Source organism: Olea europaea, chromosome 23, assembly GCF_002742605.1.
Source record: "Olea europaea var. sylvestris chromosome 23, O_europaea_v1, whole genome shotgun sequence".
Classification (NCBI taxonomy): Eukaryota; Viridiplantae; Streptophyta; class Magnoliopsida; order Lamiales; family Oleaceae; genus Olea; species Olea europaea.
Window position 1 is genome coordinate 11,970,044 of NC_036259.1, and position 22,920 is coordinate 11,992,963.

A 22,920-nucleotide genomic window follows, 5' to 3' on the forward strand; every position below is an offset into this window, starting at 1 on the left:
ACACAATATTTTATAAAATAATATTACACGAAAACCAAGAACTTTTTCTTCTTTTTTGACCACTCATTTGTTTAAAAAGTACTCTTCCAACCGTTTTCATTTCAAAAAATAGGGGCCAAACGGGAGCTCAAGTAGGCCCATGTATCGGGTCAACAAACTGAGGCTATTGCCACCTCTACTTAGTTCAGAGAGATACATGCTTCTTTCATCGTATGGATTAGATCTGGCTGGTCTTGAGCTCTCATGTGCGGATAACTTTCAATATAATGGCTAGTCTTTTAATCATTTGAAGATACCACAAAAGTTTAGTGGGGTCACTATAAGCTACATCCTACTTATCCATCTTTGGTGTAAATAAATATCTACTGAAAAATCTCAAGTCAAAATCAACAATTAATTTTAATCCCACATTTCAATGATTTCATCAACTTTTATCAAAATCTAATTTTAATCTACACCAAATAGTAGCTCATCATTACCATTACAAGAGAAAAATCTAAATTCCAGCATTGAACCATAAATATGACAATACATGTCCAAAGTTTAATGTATTACTTGGTAATAACATCTCAGTTAATAAACAAAAAATTAAACATCAAGTCCAAAAAAGGTAAAAGAGAGATGTTTCAAGTTCCATAACCGGGTGATGCTTAGAAAAGAGAAGTTCCTTTTCCCTTCTTATCTCCACCAATCTCAAAATGCTTGCACCTCTGCAAAGCCAACGACAATATGCAATTGTTAGTATCAGAGCAGAGACATTTTCAGAATGAAAATACATGACCATGTGAAATCGAAAAACTGACCTTGATTGGATGCTGAGAAACGTGCTTGCAGCCCTGGCATTGCAGCCTCAGCACAATCTTCTTAGTCGTTTTCGCCTAGTTTCAAAGACAATGATGTAAAAATGGTAAAATTAGTACATCTAAAGATTGAGAATCAATTTTATTACCATCCTTTCTACTCATCTTAACCTTTTCTACTGCAAGTTAGCCCCTGTTTATATTTGCCGATGGTAATTTTTTATTTTTATTTTTCTTTCTAATGTGTTTTTACCTTCTTGTGGAAGACAGGCTTGGTTTGTCCACCATAACCTGATTGCTTGCGATCATACCGGCGCTTACCCTGAGCCGCTAAGCTATCTTTTCCCTTCTTGTACTGGGTAACCTTGTGCAAGGTGTGCTTTCTGCACTCCTTGGATTTGCAGTAAGTCTTCTTTGTCTTCGGAACATTCACCTATAAAAATCAGTTCACAAACAGATTAACTTTTCTAAAATCCAAAATGTATTCTGCATTGAAATGTTATGATCAAAATCCTTCAAAAGTACAGGAAAGAAAACTACATACAGCAAGTTATGGGTCCAGCAAATAGTTAAAATACACTTGGCATAACATCAGTTTATAATTAAAAATTAAAGGAAATGGAAACGGTAAAGGAAAATGATAGCAAAGTAGCCAATCAAAAATTTAATGATGCTAAGAACTAGGTATCAATCACATATAGATGATAAAATAGTTGCACAATCTCAAAAACTTAATTTTCCACATGGCCATTAAAAACATGAAAAGAATAGGAAGTTTAGTCAGCTAGATGCGAAATTAGCTTGCACTTAAAAAATAAGGACCACCAACGACAGAAGAAAAGCTGGTAGACGGGCATCATACATTTTATGTAAATGAACAAATTTAACTGATAAGATCGAGTAAGATTGTTAAGGTCTAATGATTGACTGGACAGCACAAAGGTGAAAGCCATACTAGCTGGACAAATGAATATACTGTAAATGCAAAGATGATTGGGCAAACCCACAAAAGCAACAATAGAAGTTCTAGAGAACAAACTAACACTGTGTACAGTCAAGTATCAGCTAAAACATACAAAACTGCAATAATGCTATGAGCCTTTGATCATGGGGTTTTCCATTTACATGTCTATCCTTAATTGCAAGAAAAAGTTCTCATAGTCCATTAAGCCATTCTTTCATAAGAGATAATATTGAAAATGAATACAAACCTCATACTTAATTTTACTTTGTACAAATGTTTCTTACAACCTTCTAGTCCAATTTGGTAGCAGTAACTCTAGCCATGAAAGAAAATAGTACAAAGGTAAATGAAAAGAAACTGCGTACATTTCCAGAATACGAAAATTTGAATAATAAAAAAGCTATTTGTCGCTCAAATTCTTAATTTCACTGATTCACAACATAATTTAATCATCCACGTTCAAATCTCCACTTTTAAACAGAAAATCAAACCGCACTCGAGAACCAAAATACACTATAAACTAGAAACAAAAAAACAGATTTAGAATAAACAGTAGATTAGAAATCAACAAAAACAGCTATGAGAGAAAGTTAAGTGGGTTAAAATTACCATGGCTGCCGATCAGAGACGAAGAGCGTGGATGCGAAATTCTGCAAATTGCAGTTCTCGATTAGGGTTTTGTATTAAAATGGGCGGGCTTACAACTCATTTACCGGGCTCCTAAGGCCCATTGTCAATGCCCAAATGAGTTTTGAGGATAGATAAAGGGAATATTTAGAATAGTAAATTGATGTGAAATGTGTGGTTGAAAAATAAGGAAAATTTTTTTGTTTATATGTAATATTATTTTAATAAAGAATGTGTGGCTGAAAAAACAAAGAAAAATACATTTTAAAAAAAATGACTACCAAATGGGGCCAAAGTCCCAAATCGATCCTAATGGTTCAGTTCGTTTTTTCGTAAGTTAATTTGGTTAATAAAAATTTGATTTTCTTCTTGGTTCTACACTTAGAACCAAAAAATTGAAACTATCATTTTTTTAATTTCGTGTTTTTTTTTTCTAATAATCGAACTTACCAAATTATTTCAGTATAAAAAATTGAACTCAGGCTCAGTGGTATACATTGGTAAATGAATTAATTGATAAAAGGAAATAGTGAACTTTATTAGACGACTTGTTATTTGTGTTTAAAAATTTTGGGTTATGTTTGTCGTTTTGTATTAAGATGAAACTTATTCTTTATTGGACTATTGTTTTGCTTCAAATATTTGGAAAATGAAATTATAAGAATATCAAAAAATTTAATTATGATATTGAACAGATTCATAATTGAAGTTGGACTCGAATATTCCATTTATAAGATACCTAATAATTCTTGGTTCGATTCTCTTTGGAACTTGATCATTCCCACCCTAGATTAGAGAGATTCATATTTTTGAGTCAACATTATTCCCATATTACCCTGTCTACAATGAGGATCCTCCAAGATGAAATATCTACTCTAATACAAACCGTAAAAAGTTTTACTACTTTAAGCATCCTCCTTTTACAATTCAATTTTAAGGATGAATTATACCAAAAGCCGTTATTACAATTGACCACTATTTTAAAACAAAAATCGTGGTGGAAACCCATGCTGTGGATAAAACTATGGGGTGGTTTGGGAGATATTTTTATGTAAAAATGCATTTTTGAATGGTAAATTGATGGGAAATGTGCGGTTGAAACATAAGGAAATTTTTTTAATTTATATGTAATATTATTTTAATAAAAAATATGTGATTGAAAAGAAGAGAGAGAAAAATGCATTTTAAAAAAAAAGGGTACCAAATGGGGTCTACATCAGGAGAACTACTTCAAGTAGAAGACTTGTTTTGTAATATCACCAAGTAAAATAGGATGCTATGGACGTGAGTCTTAAAGAAGGATGGAATGTATCGATCTAATTGTATTTCATGTTGCCTGCTTTTGAGGGTTTATAATTTAAAATAGAAATGCTAAAAAGCAAATAGGTGCGATCTAGGAAGGAAAAAGTACATTACTATACTTTAAATATACGCTTTCAAATTTAACAAATTTTGATGAAATATTTAAAAAATTAGGTGATCATGTAACCTCTAATAAATTTTGTGACCTATATTTAATCAAATAAGTTATAATCACAATAAACACATAATTTATGATCATGATTACGTACTGATCACAATCACATACCATATAACTTATGTGTCGCATATCCCATATTAAGTCACATGTCACATAATTAATGGATCATAAATCACAATTAATTGTTCACAATCACTCTGCATCTCATCCACCCCAACCCACCATTGTTGGCACCACCTTCACCTCACAACCACCACCTTCACCTCAATTAAACATCCACAACGATCTCAAACAAATCAGCAATTCAAAGCACGTCAAGGCCACCTATGAAAGCTTTCCGTCGGAACACCGCCAACTACAACGCCACCAGCAACATCTTTTGACAGCTAAGCACCGCTACGTGCCGCTACCACCGAACCTAGATTTGACAATCTCAAAACATCCATCGACAATTAGTTCTATATCAAATAGTCCACAATCACCACCGTACACAACGTAGAGCCATTGCGTTAACCATCCATGCTACATCATCACCACAAAAAAGCAAGCAAAAATTTGAATCCATTGTTTCACCCCATTTTAACCGTCCAAGAAATGATGACGTTGAAACTTTCTTCAGTAAAGTGGAGATGATGCGAGTGTTTGGGCTCAGAGGTAGAGGCAGCGAACGGCGAGTGAAGCTGAACAGGATTTCCGGGAAGAGAGGCTCCAGTAATGTTGAAACCCCTTTTTTTAAAATTTTTTTTTATCTCGGGATGTAATAGTTCAAAAGACACTTGACAACAATAACGCAAATAGTATCCATATGGACCATATTCCAATCAGTCTCAACTATTAAATATCATTAATCATACAAGTTTAGCTAATACACTCAACAAATTTCATAACCAATCATTTTGAATAACAAGAAATCTTTGTATACGTTGGCTTGAACCTAATTATTGATGATAAGCATTTGAAATTACAACATATTGTTGTATCAAAAGTTGATAGGCTCCAAATATACCCTCTTAAGTACAATTTGTTCAGGCCTAACAATAATTCTGTCTGTATCGAGCTAAAATACACTGAAACTGAACTTTTAAGCCCCATGTAAAATCAAAACTCCATCATTGAAACACAAATATGATACCAAGTGTCTAAAATTACATCTACTACTTGGTAAAACATCTCAGCCATCAAAAATCGAAACCATATAAAGCAAAAGAGAAATATTCCAAGTTCCACCACCGGTGCTTGGAAAAGAGAAGTTCCTTTTCCATTCTTATCTCCACCAATCTCAAAATGCTTGCATCTCCGCAAACCAATGACAAAATTTCATAAATGGAGGCATATTCATTATGAAACAAATATATGATCACGTAAAATTTAAATAGCAACCTTCATTGGGTGCTGGGAAACGTCCTTACAGCCCTGTCATTGCAGCCTAAGCACAATCTTCTTTGTCGTGACAAGAATAAGAAAGCTAAATTTATACAATGAATTTAGCACTTCAGATAGGTACTAGTAGCTCTAGAAGGATTGAGAATCAATATGGAAAATCATAAACTTTTCTTTGTCAGTTTTATTCTTTAAACTATCCAATTATCTAAACACTGCATGGTGGATAGTAATTTTTACACCTTGCTAACTTTTTCCAGCATAAAAAAGACATGTAAATAGTTTCTACCTTCTTGTAGAAGACATGCTTGGTCTGTCCACCATAACCTGATTGTTTGCTGTCATAACGATGGTTCCCCTGAGCAGCTAACTGCTAAGCTGTCTTTTCCCTTCTTGTATTAGATGACCTTATGCAAGATATCCTTTCTGCATTCCTTCGATTTGCAGCAAGTCTTCTCTGTCTTCGGAAAGTTCAACTTTCAATACCAGTTCACAAATAGCTCAACTTAAAGATAACCAAACCATTTGAGCCAATTAAATACTAAATGGCATGCAAGGCGACAATGTAACGAACCCAGAACTATCAAAGGAGGCGTCGGACATTTGAAATGTTACCATCAAGCACCTCAGGAGATAAAGGAAACATATACAGAACGTTACAGATTTAGCAAATAACCAAAACATACATACGTAGATTTGCAACTTATAGATAATAGCTAAAAGACTTTTAAAGATGGCATTAAAAAGGGGGTGAGCAACAAGGGAAAATGCTAAAGACTAAACTTCAATTATGTCCAGATTACATAAAAGAATCCTATATCTCAAATAATGCCACCGATTACTGTAACTATTTTCCATGTGCTCACTTAAAAATAAAGAGATAAGAGGAGGTTTACTCAACTAGAAGTTAAACTTAGTAATCAAAATACAGATACCAACAATAGAGAAAAAGCCAATACACGGGCAGCACATCACTTAAGCTAAGTATAATCCTGAGGTCCAGTGACAAACAGAGCAGCTGGACAAATCATGCTATTGCAAAATCCATAAAAGCAACAATTGAAGTTCCTCAAAATAAACAATCTGTACAATCAAATAGCAGCACTGAACAAATGGAGTTCTGTTTAATCATCCCGCCTCAGCTGCAGGAAAGATTTCTTCAACTCCATTTAGCTCACAAGTTAGCAAGAGGTAATGATTTCTTGATTAACTATTTCACAACACAATCCATTTATTTTTTATTTCTTATCTTCACTAGAAAATGGATTGAACCGCATCTAAAATAAAAACTTACAATTGAAAAAACAAAAAAACAAAAACAAATAGAAGGGTGATAAGTTCAGCAGCTGGGCTACCAGAATGACTAACATTAAAAGTAAATTGAAGTTTAATGAACTGATTGTGACAAATTAAACTTGGATTCTGAAGTATCAAGCATGATATAAAAGTACATTCATACTAATTGAAAATTTTTCCTAATCAATTCTTGCAAAATTCAATATAAAAAATCAGATATTCTGATCAATCCTTGAATCAATAAATACTATAAGACTGATGTATTGAACCTGTAATTGTACATATGCATAAGTCACGCTTAATATTCAATTCACATTAACTAACTTCTAATATTCCTACCATATTTCTATATTCCAAGCCACATAACATGGTCATTGCTCTACAACAATATTTTCCGTTTCATCTGCTAGAAAGCTCGTCGATTTCATCCAGCCGATGTGCAGAGAAAGTGCTTGTAAACATCTATATCATGACAAATAGGAGAATTTAGAAGACATGCATTCATCTTTTATCGAATCTACTAGAGCCGACCATCAATCATACAAATGACATTCACAACAACAAACCGAGATGCATACCCGGTAAATTTTGGGTAGGCTTATCCTTCCACTGTATTCCAGTTTCATGTCGATGGATCCTCTGAGTTTTGCTCGCTTAAGGCAATAATTTTGGCAAAACTCATTTTCACTTACAGAAGGAGCAGCATTTAAACCAAGAAAACCATTTGGAAGGAGCTGGTTTTTCAGTTTCTGAGGAGGTTTTTGGCTTGGGCTGTGCGCTTGACTCGGGCTCTTGCTTCTGCGTTTGCTGTGCTTGAGATTCCTGCTGCTCCGGAGCTACCTTAACTGAACTAGCCGTCCTCTCTGAAGCACAATGGTCTATGTCTCCTATCAATCTTAAGGTATTAAAATGATTCAGCTGTTCTTGATGATGCCACGATATTGATACTGAGTGCAAAGAAAAATGGTTTGCGAGAAAACAGATAAAGCTTATACTTTACTAATAGAACCCTCAAATATATAAAGAACTTCTACTATATTAAGCTGAATGATGGGATACATTTCAAAGATGGAAGGCAAACTTACATTGGAAATGCAAAAGATTTGGCACTTGTTCTACTCTCTCGAGAACGACGAGACATAATTTCCTCAGGCATCCAGCTTTCGTTCTTTTGATCTTCACTTTCTCGAATTACTTCCTTAATGCTTGCCTCCACTACTCCAAACTCATGACTTTTGGGTTCAGTACCTGAAGCCTGGACAGTTGAGTAATTAAACATCTGACCGGATGTAGATACTTCTCCTGGTGGACCCAATTCACCCGATCGCAAAAAGAAGGGATCATTTCTAAAACTCATATTTCCTGTGTGAATGCTGAACAACGATTCATTCGAACATACACTCCACTCCATTGGGGTTGACGACTTACTTCTATCAAACACGGAAGATGGGATTCTATACGAAGATGCGCCAGGCAGAGCCGCTGGACGCTCCATCACTTGTGGAGAGGGTGATTGTGTTGCTGATACATTGGCTGGAGGCATTTGACTTGTAAATGCCGCTAGCGATGTAGCACACGATGATCCGTTATCAGATAGTTCATATTTGGAAACAAAATTTCCAGAAATTGTCTCATCACTATTTTTATTGAGATCGCAAATGTGATCGTCTAATGTGGAATCTGGTGAGGAAGAGATAGAGGAAGATGGATTGTTTGATGTATCATGATGAACTTTTTCAATGGAAAGGGAAGAATTTGTCATCAAATCTTTTGCGGTCCCTTCCTCAGATTCCATTGGAGAAGCTGGTTTATCTAATTCAATATATGAAGCTCCCATATCAATCCAAGCTCAGTTGAGGAGTTAGGACATAGAATATCAGTTAATAATCTGATCTAATGATTTATATTAAGAATTCATTAACCTAAAAATAGATGCAAATGATGCACCGACACATATTGACAAGCGATTTTTTGAAAATAATACTGGCACGACATGTCGCCGATATGTTGATTAAATTTTTTTTTTTTAAATTCGTTTATAAAGTATAAATTTAGTTTTATACTTGTTATTAATTTTTCTTGTTGAAATTTTTAAATAAGAGTACATATTTATTATTTAATATTAACTTTGAGTTAAAATATAAAATATTTCTTATAAAGAAAGAAAAAAGACCATGGTAGAGTGTTTGAGGAGTGTCGGGAACCGACATGTCCGGTAAGAACACGCTACCCTAGTTAAACTGTCCGTGTAATACAGATAGATGCAAATGATATTTGAAGAGAATTAAAAAAACAAAACAAATTCTTAAAGTTTGTAGAATTGAACACATTGTGCATATAAATATTTCAGTACATTGCTCTGCGCCTATATCTGGATTTAAATCATTCAGCAAAATATACTGCCAAAGATAACTTTGCCAGTGTAAGAAAGTTGCAACATTGTAAATGTTGATCATGGAATTTTAACAAAAAATAAGATGCTAATAAGGTTCTCGAAGGGTATGCAACTACACAAGTCATCACAGATCAACATATTAAATACATTCTTCGTGATTGAGCATATAAATGCATTAATTAGATCCTGTAGTTTCTAATTCCAGTAGGTAAAAATTACCAACAAACATGAGAAGAGATATTAGTAGCTAAAAATAAGTACTGAAAAGATGTCAAGAACAGATATTTCATAGAAAAATTTAATCCCAACGTTTTGCTTTTTTATGTGCAAGAAAATCAGTTTAAGTACAAAAGGAATCATGTATGACTGTCCAATGTTCTGAATAAGATATTAGTCTCTTCTACGACTATTCATTAATGTCTTGCACGTTGTTTCTTTCTACTATCCAAGCAACAGTAAGTATTTCAACATGTTGGGAGCCATCTTTGAAATCTCAACACTCGTATGACAATGTGATTTGGGATTGTGGTCGAGCTAAAACGAGGATATGAGTTGTTAAAAAGTTCCACATCTAACTGATGTTTCTGAAAAGGCTCATATGGTGTATAGGTGTTTTCCGTTTGTGAGGCAAAGAGTAAGACTCAAGACAAATTGATGAAATAATCCGAAGTAATAGAAATATACAAAAATTAAAAATATGCTAGTAATAAGTTACAAACAAAAATTTAGGCATTTTAAATTATGGCATTGCCTTCTTATGCCTAATTATATATTTCAAGATACCCATAACAATCCAATAATGTAGTTTCAGAGGCTCTTTTATAGGCTATTGTAGAAGACTAAATATAAGTAAATAAGTGTATTCCCACTCAAATGAAGTGGAAAGCAAATTTAGCAAGTTCGAGTCTAGTTTCCACCCATTTGTAAAAATATTGTGGACGTATCAAGCTTTTTATGCCCACATGCAAAAGGGCCTGTGGGCTCGTTTATGCATCGTTCTCTAATATTTTAAACCTTGAGACGAGTAACATTACAATGAATTGGTTCATGAGGCACAAATATTCAATTTTTATAGTTGAGTCAGAATCAATAACAAGAATCCATCTGAGTTTCTACTTCATGTATGCAATTGCACCCAATAATTATCACAATAGAAAAAATTAAATATTTCTCTTAGTAAATGAAAATAAAAGAATTCACCCAACAAAACGAAAATTAGCATCACAAATAACGAAATAAAAATGGCAGGAAATTGAAATTGCGTACCATACAGAGTAAGTGAAGAGTCTGGCGATGATCCGACCACAGGTTCCAAGTTCCACAAACCTGGGCCGGAATCAGCAGTTTTCTCCTCGCCTCGCAGCACAGTTTATAAAAAATGAAAACATCAATACGGAAAATCAAGAGATAGAGAGAGAGATGATCTAATGGCAATATAACTATGGATGATGATTGCGCTCCCAGAAGTCGAGTTTCCAGTTAATTTTGTTTCTGCACATGGTTTTCCCATATGAAACAATCCATCAACTGAAAGGCGATTAAATGAATTTTCTTAGTTTAGAATTAGAATCTTGATTATGATTCGTGTCATGTTGGTCCTTAAGTAGTATGAATGCTAGCGAATTGCATAAATTGCATCAATGTTTCTTTTCAAGAGTTGCATCTATATTCTGTATTATTTGATCCTTTAATCGCACAAGAATTGTTGTGTAGTTCGTTGTGTGATGTGATATGGAACATAGAGCAGTGATATCGGCCTTCCTCTGAAGCCATGGCAATGGTTCTTAATTCTTATGCCAACGGATGAGTTCGGGAAGAAATAACCCACCCGCCCGAACCATTTGAATACACCGATGCCCATCAACTTTTGGTATACGAAGCCTTCAACTTTTTGCGAGGAAACAGAAATATTCTGAGTCTCGTTTTGATATGAAGAATGCTTGCATTCTTCATATCAAAACGAGACTCAGAATATTTCTGTTTCCTCGCAAAAAGTTGAAGGCTTCGTATACCAAAAGTTGATGGGCATCGGTGTATTCAAATGGTTCGGGCGGGTGGGTTATTTCTTCCCGAACTCATCCGTTGGCATAAGAATTAAGAACCATTGCCATGGCTTCAGAGGAAGGCCGATATCACTGCTCTATGTTCCATATCACATCACACAACGAACTACACAACAATTCTTGTGCGATTAAAGGATCAAATAATACAGAATATAGATGCAACTCTTGAAAAGAAACATTGATGCAATTTATGCAATTCGCTAGCATTCATAATACTTAAGGACCAACATGACACGAATCATAATCAAGATTCTAATTCTAAACAAAGAAAATTCATTTAATCGCCTTTCAGTTGATGGATTGTTTCATATGGGAAAACCATGTGCAGAAACAAAATTAACTGGAAACTCGACTTCTGGGAGCGCAATCATCATCCATAGTTATATTGCCATTAGATCACCATATTGGCGCATCAAGACGATGGAGCCAGCAAAGAGACCTAATGCACGGAGTAATTTCTGCACCAAAAGAAAATGGGCGGAGAAAGCAGAGTTAACGAGGGGAAAAGCGTAATAAGCAAGAAAATATTTTAGACAGCTAAAAAAGGAGAGATTTTCTTGAGCTAACAAGGCAACACGCATTCTCGATCATATAGAATAGATGTTACAGGAAAATAAATAACTCTGGCTATTTTTCCCAAGTCAGTGCCAACCTGAACGAAGAAGGGGGGTGCAGGCTGGAAGGTAGACAGCTAGCACAAAACCTAGCGATGTCATCTATATGGATTCTAATACACATTGTTTACAGAAAAATAGAACCATATGTAACTTGCAATGAAATTAAATGTGTGGTAAATTTGCCATTGAAGAAGACATGTTGCACTAAAACTGCCGAGATGAATAAGAAACAGGAAAAATAACGAAAACAGAAATAGCCTAAAAATCATCAACTACAGGCTGAATTCGGGTGAACTACTTCATTAGGATTGGAGAATTGCTGCAATTCTTCCTGAATAGCCTGGATTCTCCTGTCAAGAGTCACTTTGAAAGTATTACCTAAACTCTTCGGACTGAACATGATAAAGCCTATAAAACAACGAGCTACTATCATTTCTTCATTATAGAACGTCTCTCTCCACACCTAATATCTATGAAATTTCACCGACGATCGAGCAGAGCTATGCTAATAGAAAGGACATGAATTCATCACCAACTGCCAAGCATCAGAACACTACCGGGATCCCCCCTTTCTCCATCTTCCACTTCAAATGCTAATTCATCTTATTATTTTACAGTCTAACATTTGTTGATGACATATAATGATCGAAATACACGGAAGCTCCATTGTCCAAACTATACACTGGAAGTTCTCTCTCTTGAATGTATGCCCACAAAAGAAGCCATTTCAAGTCTTAATGCAACACTCTTTACAATGTCCCATTAAAAATAAACAGTAAAAAGGAGGCGGACACGAATTGCTGGAACAGAGTGGGACTGGACAAAACTCTCGAACCGAACCGACCGAACCGAACTTGACGGTTCTTCTCAAATTAAATACTAGAACGAGTATTTGAATCAAGAATCGATGGGTACGGTTCGGTTCTGGTTCTAGGCCAAGACCCGAAGAATCGAATCTCCTTAATTTTTTTAAATTTATTTAATTTAAATAAGCAAAATTATTTTATTTTTTCTAAATAAATTTGTTAACTAGTTAATTTAGTTCAAACCACAAAATATGATTTTTCTATTTCTAATTTTCAGTTCAAAATCAATTTAATCAAATTGACCTCAATTTTATCCAAATCTGTTCCTCTAATGTAGTATCGTTTCTATTGAACAAAATTGAATCAAAGCTCTACAACATCTCTCTTAATTATTTTGAGCTCGCTATCTTTCTTTTCCTGTGATTTTAATAATTAAATTTATGAAGAATTTAGCAAAGATAGACATAAAAGACAAATAAGATTGGACTACGTTATTTTGTAAGAGCTAATATTGAACATATCATTAATTAAATTAATAAAACTTTGTATATATTAAAAAATTTAATTACAATACGGAATCGAATGGAACTGAACTCGAATGGTTCTATAATTAAATTTGGACCCGATGGTTCCATTTACTAAATACCCGAAAATTTCGGGTCGGACCGAACCGGACCATGTTCTAGGGCGAGAATCGAACCGAACCGGACCATGTTCAGCCCTAGAACAGAGCATATCAAACTCAATTAATACCTTCAAGGAAGAAAGCGGAAATCAGGTTTGTGGACGAATTCATCCAATTCTCAACATGATTTAATCCAAATTGCCCATTCAACGCACTTAATTATTTATTATCATAATAGAAAAAGTTAAAGCTTCAATAATTTAATGAATAATTACCAGAGCAAAAAAAAAAAAAAATCCGTGAAACAGGCCTGAGTTTGGGACCAAAGCAAATAGTGTAAGCAATAATTGAACGTCTGAAACCTTAATTGAATTGAAAAAGTCGTATTCAATTTCTAGATAAATAGTAAATAAAATAACAAATCGACAAATTTTCTTTTTGATAAATAGAATCAGACGATAGCGTAAACAGAAAAGGGGAAGAATAAAAATCACCTTGTTGAGATCCCATTTATCTGGATCATGGATCTGCGAATGATAAAAAGCTTTGATTTTTTCCACTGATATCATTGCATCCGCCATTTTTAACCTTCTTTTCTTTTCTTTTTTCTTCTAGATAGAGAGATAAAGACCGTTTTTCGCTTGCTTGTGTTGTGTGTAGGGGTTAGGGTTTTAGAAGGTTAAAAATTTAAGGCTTATTTGCACATATGGTCCCTAATGTTTGAGCTGTCCTTGGTTTCTACTTTCTATGGCTTTAATCTTGGTATTGGCACTTACATTCCCATATGAAACATTTAGTTGTGGAAACAGTCCTTTCTATCCATAACTAGTTCTAGACATTTTTATTTGAAATCACCCGACCCGAGCCAGAACTAGACTGAACTAGCCAGTTATATTCTGATTGGAGGCATACAGACCAATCAGTTGTATCAATCATATTCTTGAATTTGGAATGAAAAGAGGAGTAATGCTTCTTGTTTAGTATGATTCTCATTGAGGTCAGTTTATTCTGGTCAAGTTCTCAATTTTAACTACAAAATCAAATTTTGACTTTGTTTGAAAGATTTCGAACTCGTAGTTTATATAAATTCGTTTATATTTAGAATAATTGACATTTTTATTGTTTAAAATATGAAGCGTGAAAGTGAAATAAAAAAAAATATTACACAACTTTTACACTTTAAAAATTATTTTTGAAGCATAAAAAAATTCAAATCAAAACCAATAGTTCCATGGGGATATAGGAATCGGACCATAACACAACCAATTGCTCGAGGTCCATTTTTCCACCTATAGAACCAACAGTTCCATTTTTACGGTTTTCAATTTGAATCAATTTGATCCAATTCTCAAGATACCGGATTGAAACATCCAAAGTTCACCCCATCCATAAATCCATAAATTCAACGACTAGAATCAGGTGGTTGTCAAGGCCCAATAAAATTAAAAAATAAATAAATCATTTCATGATTTATTTATTTATTTTTTAACTAAATACTAGTTTGCCACCCGTGCAATGCACGATTTGGATTATTTTGAACACAATGTTAGCGTTTTTAATGTTGATATAACTTAAGCAATTGAAGAAGAGACCAATTAATTATAAAGGTAATAAAATGATGTAAGTTATTTATGACATTAAGTTATGAATGGAATTGTTCAATATACTAATGATTTAAAACATGTGTTTAATAGATGATAATACTGTTAACATAATTATGGCGTTTAGGATGAAGTATGCCACTTGAGTCTATTTTTAAAGATGAATCAAAGATTTATATGCCATTGGTAGTAATTATATAAGTATGATTCAGTCATAGTTCACAGTGTTTGTGTCTGGAAGGATAAAAAGGGAATTAAAACATTTACAATAACCTCTTCATGTCAAAAAGTAGAAATTTATAGCTATACGGTAGACTTTCAACTGAAGACTTATCATTAAGTTCCTGTACATGGGTAGATCATGTTACTTTTTTCAGAGATCTAAAAGAAATACATTGCATGACTGCCTATAGTTACAAAAATAATGTACATGGTTTTCACTCATGTTTTTCTTTAAAGGTGAGGACATTGGTTTAGTAGTCAGTTTTGTAGCCTGTGTGAGTCTTCTTTTCGGGTTTTGAGTCTGCTTCAATAGTTACATTCGATGGTTGTAAGAGAGACTTTTTTTTGCATTTTGCGTAGTGATCTCTTTAGTGTTTGTGAAAACTTCTTTAGCTTGGCTGTACATATTCTTTTGCCTTCTTGCATCTTTGTTGTTTGTACTTTCGTTAGTTTCAGTTTGGTTGTTTAAATCACTTGTGACAGTTGAAGGATTTATTTTAGTCATTGTAGTTGAAGCATTGCTATTTGTGACTCTTGTGGAGTTGAATACGAATATGATTTCAAAGCGATACTCAGGTGGGTTCTGACACTGTTTTGTCACCTTTAGGTTAAAGAGTAATTCTCTATCACTTCTACTTTTCATGACGTTGTTGAGTTCTATATTTGGTTCCCACCAGGGACGGATTCAGAATTGGATTCAAGATCGGACTATAAAATTTCAAATCGGGCTGCTACGTGGAAAAAAAATTTACACATAAAAAATTGATTTTTTACCCAAAAAAAAATTAAAAAAAAAACCTTTAAAAAAATTTGTTGGCCCTGAGGGGGGGGGGGACTACAGACCTGCCCTGCCTCCCCAAATCCGCACCTGGTTCCCACGGTAGATAAAGTTCATGTTTCAATGTTGTATCATAGTGTTTAAAGAAAGCATTATTGGAGGATGTTAGAACTAATGTTTTACCCTTTGAAGATAGTCCATCATGGTATTGGTATTAGTTTCCAGTAATTCCTCTACTACATCTCCTATGATGGTTGAATCTAACAATCCAGATTTGCTTTCAAGGTGTACAAAAAGAATTTGCCCTATAAGTAGGGTTCCCCCGCCCCCAATTATGTACTATGTATTGTGTTAATGAAGAAATAATGTCAGTATAGATTTGAATTTATATTTAATGGTAGAAATTACCTTGAGACATCTTTTGTGTGTTCATATTTGCTGAAGCGACATTTATGAATTTCTCCAAAATTTGCATTGGATGTCTTCTTGCAGTTGCTGTAAGAAATATACCAAAAGATAGAAATAGTATATAGATAGATTGATACATTTTGTGTATATAGAGAGAAAATAAATTGGGCCTCTAAATAGTGCAACCCACCTGTCATTTAATGAACAATACTCACAACTGTTATTATACTACCACCACAAAAGTCTCAATTACAAAAATTTAAATATACAATAAAATTTCACAATTATCGACAACACTCATTAATGTGAGCCCACAATTGGAAAAAATTGAAAGCTAATACATATGTCATGTTGCTTTTCTTCCAATCCAAACTGGTTAAGCATCAAAATAGAACAAAACTTCAAATTGGTCAAGTGCGAACACGAGTGGACAACAATGAATAATAAAATAGTATAGACTCTTTTACAGTAGAGGGGAAATATTTTTCGAAAGAAATACCAATGAAAATCTATAGTTAAGAACTTTCAACTTCTTATTTTTTATTTTTCCCTTTTTTCCATATTCTTGAAAACCTAGGGTGTGTTTAATTGGTTTTATTTTTCATATAAAATATCATTTCCCCACCCATAATCTTATTTTTAGGGTGCGTTTGATTGTCAATATATTTCCATAAAAAAGTATATTTTCCATCCAAATTCCTACTTTTTTGCTGGTTGATTGACATTTTTTCCATGAAAAATATTCTCTTACTTTAGGCCACTTGACTATATTATTTTCAAAATTCAGAAAAATATTTTTTTTTAGGGGAATTAGGATTTTATTTTACAGGAAATCTACTCTCTCTTATCTATCAATTCTTTCTCATCTATCCACCACTAAAAAATGGATAAGCACAATATTTTTCTAGGTTGAAAACTAAATCAATTGATCACATTTAATTAATAATTTTCCTACAAATAAATTCTAGGCAGTTAAATTTTTAAACTTTATTTTCTTTTTATACAAATTTAATGTTCATAATCAAATGCGCCCTTGGAATGTTTGATTGAAAGTTTTTTGCCATGATAAATATTTTTCAAAGTTGGTTACGTGATCCTATTTTCCTCAAACCAAGGAAAACCTTTTTTAGAGGGCTAAATTTCTATTTTTTAGGCAATTCAGTCTCCCTTTCTCTTATCTCTCCCCTACTCTCATCTTTAGTTATCGAGAAACACTTTATTATTACAACATTCAATTAACTAATCAAAGAAATTGAGAAAATCCAGCTAATTTTTGTAATCAAACAAATAAAGTAGCTAATTCATTAAATTTTACATCTTCTTGACCGGTAATAACATCTCAAGATTAAAAACAAGGTTGTTTTCTTATAGAAAGTAGGAAACAAATTTCATTTCTATATTTCCTAATAGAAATAATACTATTTGTAGTCGTTTTACGTGGCATACATGTGGCAGTTAGTGATTTGATATATAAGATAAGAAAAAACTATCATATTTATATATCAAATTACAAACCGCTATGTAGGATGTCATGTAAGACGACTATTGCAGTAAATGACTATGAATAACATTACTCTTTTTAATAGTGTTCAGGTGTTAATTTTTTTTCCATATTCTATATTTTTCTCAATTCTCTTTACGCTGCCTCGAGTACATTTGAATCTTTAAGTATTCTAAAATATAATACACTTCATAATATATATTACTAAAATTTATTAGAGAACAAAAATTTTAAAATGAAAACAACACCCAATTTAAACTCATTATTTCATAAAAATAATTTATTTGTTTTGAATGCACATATAACAATTCCAATTTTCATTGCTTTAGTGGTAAAGAGTGTTTTATGGAAGAATTTTGAAGGAGCATTGTAAAATGTTAAGAGACGAATGAAAATGCATTGAACTCTAGATTGTTCCAAATAAAAAAGTATAGAACAAGTGGTTGGAGATATGTTGGGGATCCTAGGAGTTCAATCAACCAAAACATCAAACAATAGAAGAAATTCTAAGGCAAAACAATGAAAAAGGGTTGGAAAGACACAACCTATCTTTGGCTGAAATTTCCTGCAGTTTGTCTTCCTTCCCTTATGGCAGATTTAGGCTCAGGAACAGCCCTCCATGACTTGCAAATCACCTTCCAAGAGAGAGAGAGAGAGAAAAAACCGGCAAAGAACCCACCACCTTCAACTGAAAACCAAGAGACCATAGAGAAATGAGAGGGAGTCGACTTAAGAAGGGAAGAAAAGGAAAGACCCATGCCTCTGCCAAAAAACGTGGGAAGCCCTTATTGTGTCAACATCAATACCATCAAGTCAAAAACATCTTCCCCAAGATTAAATCCCGGCCGTCGATCTTCATCCAATAGTCCACAAAAATCTGAATAAATGGAGTTAAGAGAACCATATTCTCACATTCTTCACCTTGGTTCTCTTAACACTCTCTCTTGGTTGCGAATTTGCACATGGAAGAACTGTTCATCATCATCGCCCACTACCTGCAAGAAAAAATTAACCAGTGTCAATATGTAATAAAGATAAGTACAATTTAAATTTACCTGCAGGTAGAATTTTTGTTCCCATATCAGAGGGATTCCTATCAGTGTGAATTTTAACAAGATTAACTTCACCTTGAGACAGTTTCTCACGAATAAAATGATACTTTACCTCAATATGTTTAGTTCTTTCATGGTAAACAGGATTTTTACAAAGCAATAAAGCACTTTGACTATCAATAAACATAACATGTGTATCATGCATGAAGTTCAATTCTTTTAAAATTCCTTTTAACCAAGTACATTCTTTAACCGCCTCGGTTATGGCAACATACTCTGCCTCAGTACTTGACAAAGTAACTAAAGGCTGCAGCTGTGACTTCCATGTTATACAATTGTCACCAGCAAAATCAGAGTCTACATACCCCTTTAGAGCAAGTTTTTCAGATCTCTTTTCATACACTAGACCCAGATTTAATGTACCGACAATGTACCTTAACAACCATTTCAAACCTGCCCAATGGGGCTTTCCTGGGTTTGACATAAATCTGCTCAAAAAACTTATATCATATGCTAAGTCAGGCCTGGTTGTTATCATAGAGAACATAACGGAACCTATAGCATTAGCATAGGGTATGTTCCTCATTTCTCTAAATTCCTCCTCAGTCTTAGGAGATTGTGCACTGGAAAGATTCATGTGAGCTGCTAAGGAAACATTCACAGATTTTGATCCATTCATACCAAATTTAGTTATGACTTTGTTTAGATAGGCTTCTTGGGAAATGACTAGTCTATTTTCAGCCCTATCTCTCTTTATAACCATCCACAAAATCTTCTTAGCACTCCCCAAATCTTTCATATCAAATTCAGATTTTAAAAGGTTCTTCATCTTAGTGATTTCAGTCTTACTTGAATTTGCTAGAAGCATGTCATCTACATACAGCAACAAGTAGACCTCACAACCCTCCTTACTATCATTATAGTACAGGCATGCATCATATTCACTCCTTTTAAAACCTATCTTCAGTACATAGGTATCGAACCTTATGTACCACTGTCTAGGACTTTGTTTAAGCCCATACAGAGATCTTTCTAATTTGCACACACAGTTTGTTTTACCTTTCACCTCAAAACCTTGAGGCTGACTCATGTAAATATCCTCTTCCAATTCCCCATGTAGGAAAGCAGTCTTGACATCTAGTTGTTCCAGTTCCCAGTTGTACTGAACAACCAATGCAAGAACCAGTCTGATTGTTTTGTACTTTATCACAGGAGAGAATATCTCATTGTAATCAACCCCCTCCTTTTGAGTGAACCCTTTCGCCACTAATCTGGCCTTATACCTAGGAGGATTACTAGGATTATTTCCTTCTTTCAATTTGTAAATCCACTTACATTGAACTATCCTATGATCTTTAGGTTTGTCAACTAACTTCCAAGTTTTATTCTCCATTAGAGATTCCATTTCTTCCCGCATAGCTTTTAGCCAATTTTCAGAACATTTTTCATTAACAGCTTCTTCATAACTAGCAGGTTCTATCTGTTCAAGGGCTTCACCTGAAACCAAGGCAAAATCAGTCAAGTTTAGGGGATTCATATCTAGGATTTAGCCTGATCTGCCTCCTCCCCCGATCCCTAGTAAGCTGATAATCTTGATTAGGTGGTTGATCATTAAAATGTTCAACTTCAACTGGTTCAATGTTATCTTGAAGTTCAGTCACCTCTTCAGGTTCAGGTTCAATTTCAATTTCATTTTCATTTTCATGATGTATAGGGTCATTTTCGTCATTCCCAGGTGTAGGTGAATTTAACCTAGTCAGCTTCACCTCAGTCTGAATACTCTTCTCAGTTTCAGATTTGTTAGTTTCTTCGATTTTCTGTTTTAGACATGGCATCTCAGATTCATTAAAGACTACATTCCTGCTGTTAATAATCTTAATGCCTTGGACCCCTAAAACCCATAACCTATAGCCCTTCACACCCTCGGGATACCCTAACATCACACACTTGACAGCCCTCGGCTCAAGTTTTCCTTCAGATTGGTGTGCATATGCAGCACATCCAAACACCCTCAAGTGTTCTAGATTTGGAGACTCTCCCGTCCACAACTCCTGTGGGGTCTTAAACCCTATACTGCTGGACGGAGACCTATTAATTAGATAAGCTGCAGTACTTGTAGCTTCAGCCCAAAAACCTTTCACAAGGCCAGAGCTAATCAACATACACCTAACTTTGTTCATTATGGTCCTGTTCATTCTTTCAGCGACCCCATTTTGTTCGGGTGTGTATTTAACAGTTCTGTGTCTTGTTATACCTTTCTGCTTACACAAGTTGTCAAATTCGCTATTACAGAATTCAAGCTCATTATCAGTTCTTAACATTTTAAGTTTCTTGTCTAACTGATTCTCAACAGACTTTAACCAAATCCTGAATTTCCCAAAAGTTTCGGACTTAGCCTTCAAAGGATAAATCCAAACTTTTCTTGAGTAATCATCCACTAAGGACAAGAAGTACTTGCTCCCACCAAATGTGGAGTGCTTCTCCGGGCCCCCATAGATCAGCATGGACATAGTCCAATGGTTTGCTGGTCCTATGAGAGCTAGCTTCAAAGCTCACCTTATGAGACTTACCCAAAAGACAAGTTTCACAGAATTCCATAGTTTCAATGTCATCTTTTTCAAGTAATTTCTGATTACTTAAAGATTTTAGCCCTTTAAACCCAATGTGACCCATTCTGTTATGCCAAAGTTCAGTTTTGTCTTTACTTACAGCAAGAAGGCTAGAATCAAATGGTATTTCGGTTCTACCCTCAAGATAGTACAGCCCATTCCTCTTAGGCCCTTTCATAACTATAAGAGAACCCCTCATAAATTTCAAAATTTTGTTACCAGACTTGAAGGTATATCCCTCATCTTCCAGAGAACCTAAGGAAATGAGGTTCCTCTTTAAATTTGGGACATTTCTAACATTTCTGAGCTGCGTGACGGCCCCATCGTACATCCTGATGGCTATGTCACCAACGCCAATCACATTTTGAGAATTATTGTATCCCATGTAGACCTTCCTAGGTTCAGTCTCCCTATAGTTATAAAACCAAGACCTATCAGGGCACATATGGAAAGTGCACCCTGTGTCAAGAATCCAATTTTTGTCAAATTCTTCTTCAGACACATTCATGACATGCAAACTATTAAATTCAGAAGCAATAGCAGCATTATCAACATCAGAATTGTTCGGGTCTTTTTGTTTCCTTTTCCAGTCAAAGCAGTCTTTCTTGAAATGTCCTAACTTTCCACAGTGATAACATTTCTTACCGCTTTTATCTTTAGATTTGGATCTCATTTTAGATTTTCCTCTCACCTTCTTGTTATGGAAGTTAAATTCTTTCTTTTCAGATCTTCCCCTAACAAATAGACTCTCTTCACGAGAATGAATTATGTTCTCTCTTTTTAATTCAAGTTCTCTTGATTTTAAAGCATCAGAAACAATAGCTTGTGTGAGAGTGTCCCTACCATATTTTATGGCATTTTTCATTTCTCTATAAGATTCGGACAAAGAGTTTAGCAATATGACAGCTAAATCCTCATCATCAAATGTTTTATCATCATGAGCTAGACTCTTAACAATTATGTTAAAGTCACTCAAATTTCCCTCGACATCCTTCCCCGGGTCCATCTTAAAACTAAACAACTTCTCCAACAGGTATATTTTGTTAGGTAAAGTTTTAGTTAAGAACAAGGCATCTAAAGCAGTCCACAAAGCTCTAGCAGTTTTAGCACTATCAACTTGTCTCACAATGTTGTCAAATAGATGCAAAATTATATAACTGTAAGCAATTTCATTCATGTCTTCAATTTCAGTTGGTTTAGCTTTTAACTCATCAGAAAATGTAGCGGGATCATCAAGAGCTTTAGCAACTCTCTGTTGGACCAAAATGGCCCTCATTTTCTGTTTCCATATCGAGTAATCCCCCTTTCCATCGAATTGCGATAATTCGACCCTCGAACCCATTATAGATTCTATAAAAGAGTGGCATGTACTCGTGGACACAACAGAAAAGGTTTTTTTAAAAAAAAAATCTTTTCCAGATGATCAATATATAACTGAGTGCCGAGTTAAAAAAAAACAATTTTTAGAAATGAAACACAACAGTGAAATAATCCATTCACAAAACACAAGTATATAAAGCAGGTAAATATGCTTCCAGGTTACAAATTAATCACAAGAATTCAATCAACAGAATTCACAAATAAGCAACCAAGTAATAACCATGCATAAATCGGTAAGGATACCAAACCAAACCTAACGGAGAGTTTGAAATAATCTTACCAAACTACTGTTGAAAAACAATAAATATACCACCAA

The 22,920-nt window shown here is 34.3% G+C and overlaps 3 protein-coding genes across 9 annotated transcripts; all 3 read right to left on the bottom strand.

The window, feature by feature from the left end:
• Positions 1 to 410: 410 nt before the first annotated feature.
• On the bottom strand, positions 411 to 2,494 carry LOC111372413 (60S ribosomal protein L44). Its single transcript, XM_022994756.1, has 4 exons — positions 2,374 to 2,494; positions 1,054 to 1,233; positions 804 to 878; positions 411 to 710 (listed from the first exon to the last, which is right to left on the bottom strand). Exons 1-4 carry the CDS (start codon positions 2,374 to 2,376, stop codon positions 651 to 653), a joined length of 318 nt encoding a protein of 105 aa, XP_022850524.1. The 5' UTR covers positions 2,377 to 2,494; the 3' UTR covers positions 411 to 650.
• Positions 2,495 to 5,718: 3,224 nt separating this feature from the next.
• LOC111372412 lies at positions 5,719 to 10,360 on the bottom strand. 7 transcript variants are annotated; one of them, XR_002698769.1, is made up of 4 exons: positions 10,209 to 10,360; positions 7,633 to 8,095; positions 7,126 to 7,442; positions 5,719 to 7,009 (listed from the first exon to the last, which is right to left on the bottom strand). XR_002698769.1 is itself a non-coding variant. In XM_022994754.1 (2 exons), the coding sequence occupies exons 1-2, from the start codon at positions 8,382 to 8,384 to the stop codon at positions 7,232 to 7,234; spliced, it is 963 nt and encodes a 320-aa protein (XP_022850522.1). In that variant the 5' UTR covers positions 8,385 to 8,577; the 3' UTR covers positions 6,651 to 7,231. The 7 variants fall into 7 exon arrangements, 1 of the variants encoding a protein (XP_022850522.1); XR_002698765.1 differs by having other exon boundaries at positions 7,633 to 8,359; XR_002698768.1 differs by having other exon boundaries at positions 7,126 to 7,494; positions 7,633 to 8,359.
• Positions 10,361 to 11,112: 752 nt separating this feature from the next.
• LOC111372414 (mitochondrial import receptor subunit TOM5 homolog) lies at positions 11,113 to 13,716 on the bottom strand. Its single transcript, XM_022994757.1, has 2 exons — positions 13,548 to 13,716; positions 11,113 to 11,463 (listed from the first exon to the last, which is right to left on the bottom strand). The coding sequence occupies exons 1-2, from the start codon at positions 13,632 to 13,634 to the stop codon at positions 11,386 to 11,388; spliced, it is 165 nt and encodes a 54-aa protein (XP_022850525.1). The 5' UTR covers positions 13,635 to 13,716; the 3' UTR covers positions 11,113 to 11,385.
• Between the last annotated feature and the right edge of the window lie 9,204 nt (positions 13,717 to 22,920).

Coding starts and splice junctions, on each gene's coding strand:
- LOC111372413 (XM_022994756.1), bottom strand. Junction 879..1,053: donor AGCCTGTCTTCCACAAGAAG/GTAAAAACACAT, acceptor CTTTGAAACTAG/GCGAAAACGACTAAGAAGAT. Junction 711..803: donor TTTCTCAGCATCCAATCAAG/GTCAGTTTTTCG, acceptor TTGGCTTTGCAG/AGGTGCAAGCATTTTGAGAT.
- LOC111372412 (XM_022994754.1), bottom strand. CDS start 8,384: ATGGGAGCTTCATATATTGAATTAGATAAACCAGCTTCTCCAATGGAA. Junction 7,443..7,632: donor AAATCTTTTGCATTTCCAAT/GTAAGTTTGCCT, acceptor TAATACCTTAAG/ATTGATAGGAGACATAGACC.
- LOC111372414 (XM_022994757.1), bottom strand. CDS start 13,634: ATGGCGGATGCAATGATATCAGTGGAAAAAATCAAAGCTTTTTATCAT. Junction 11,464..13,547: donor ATAAATGGGATCTCAACAAG/GTGATTTTTATT, acceptor CTTTTGGTGCAG/AAATTACTCCGTGCATTAGG.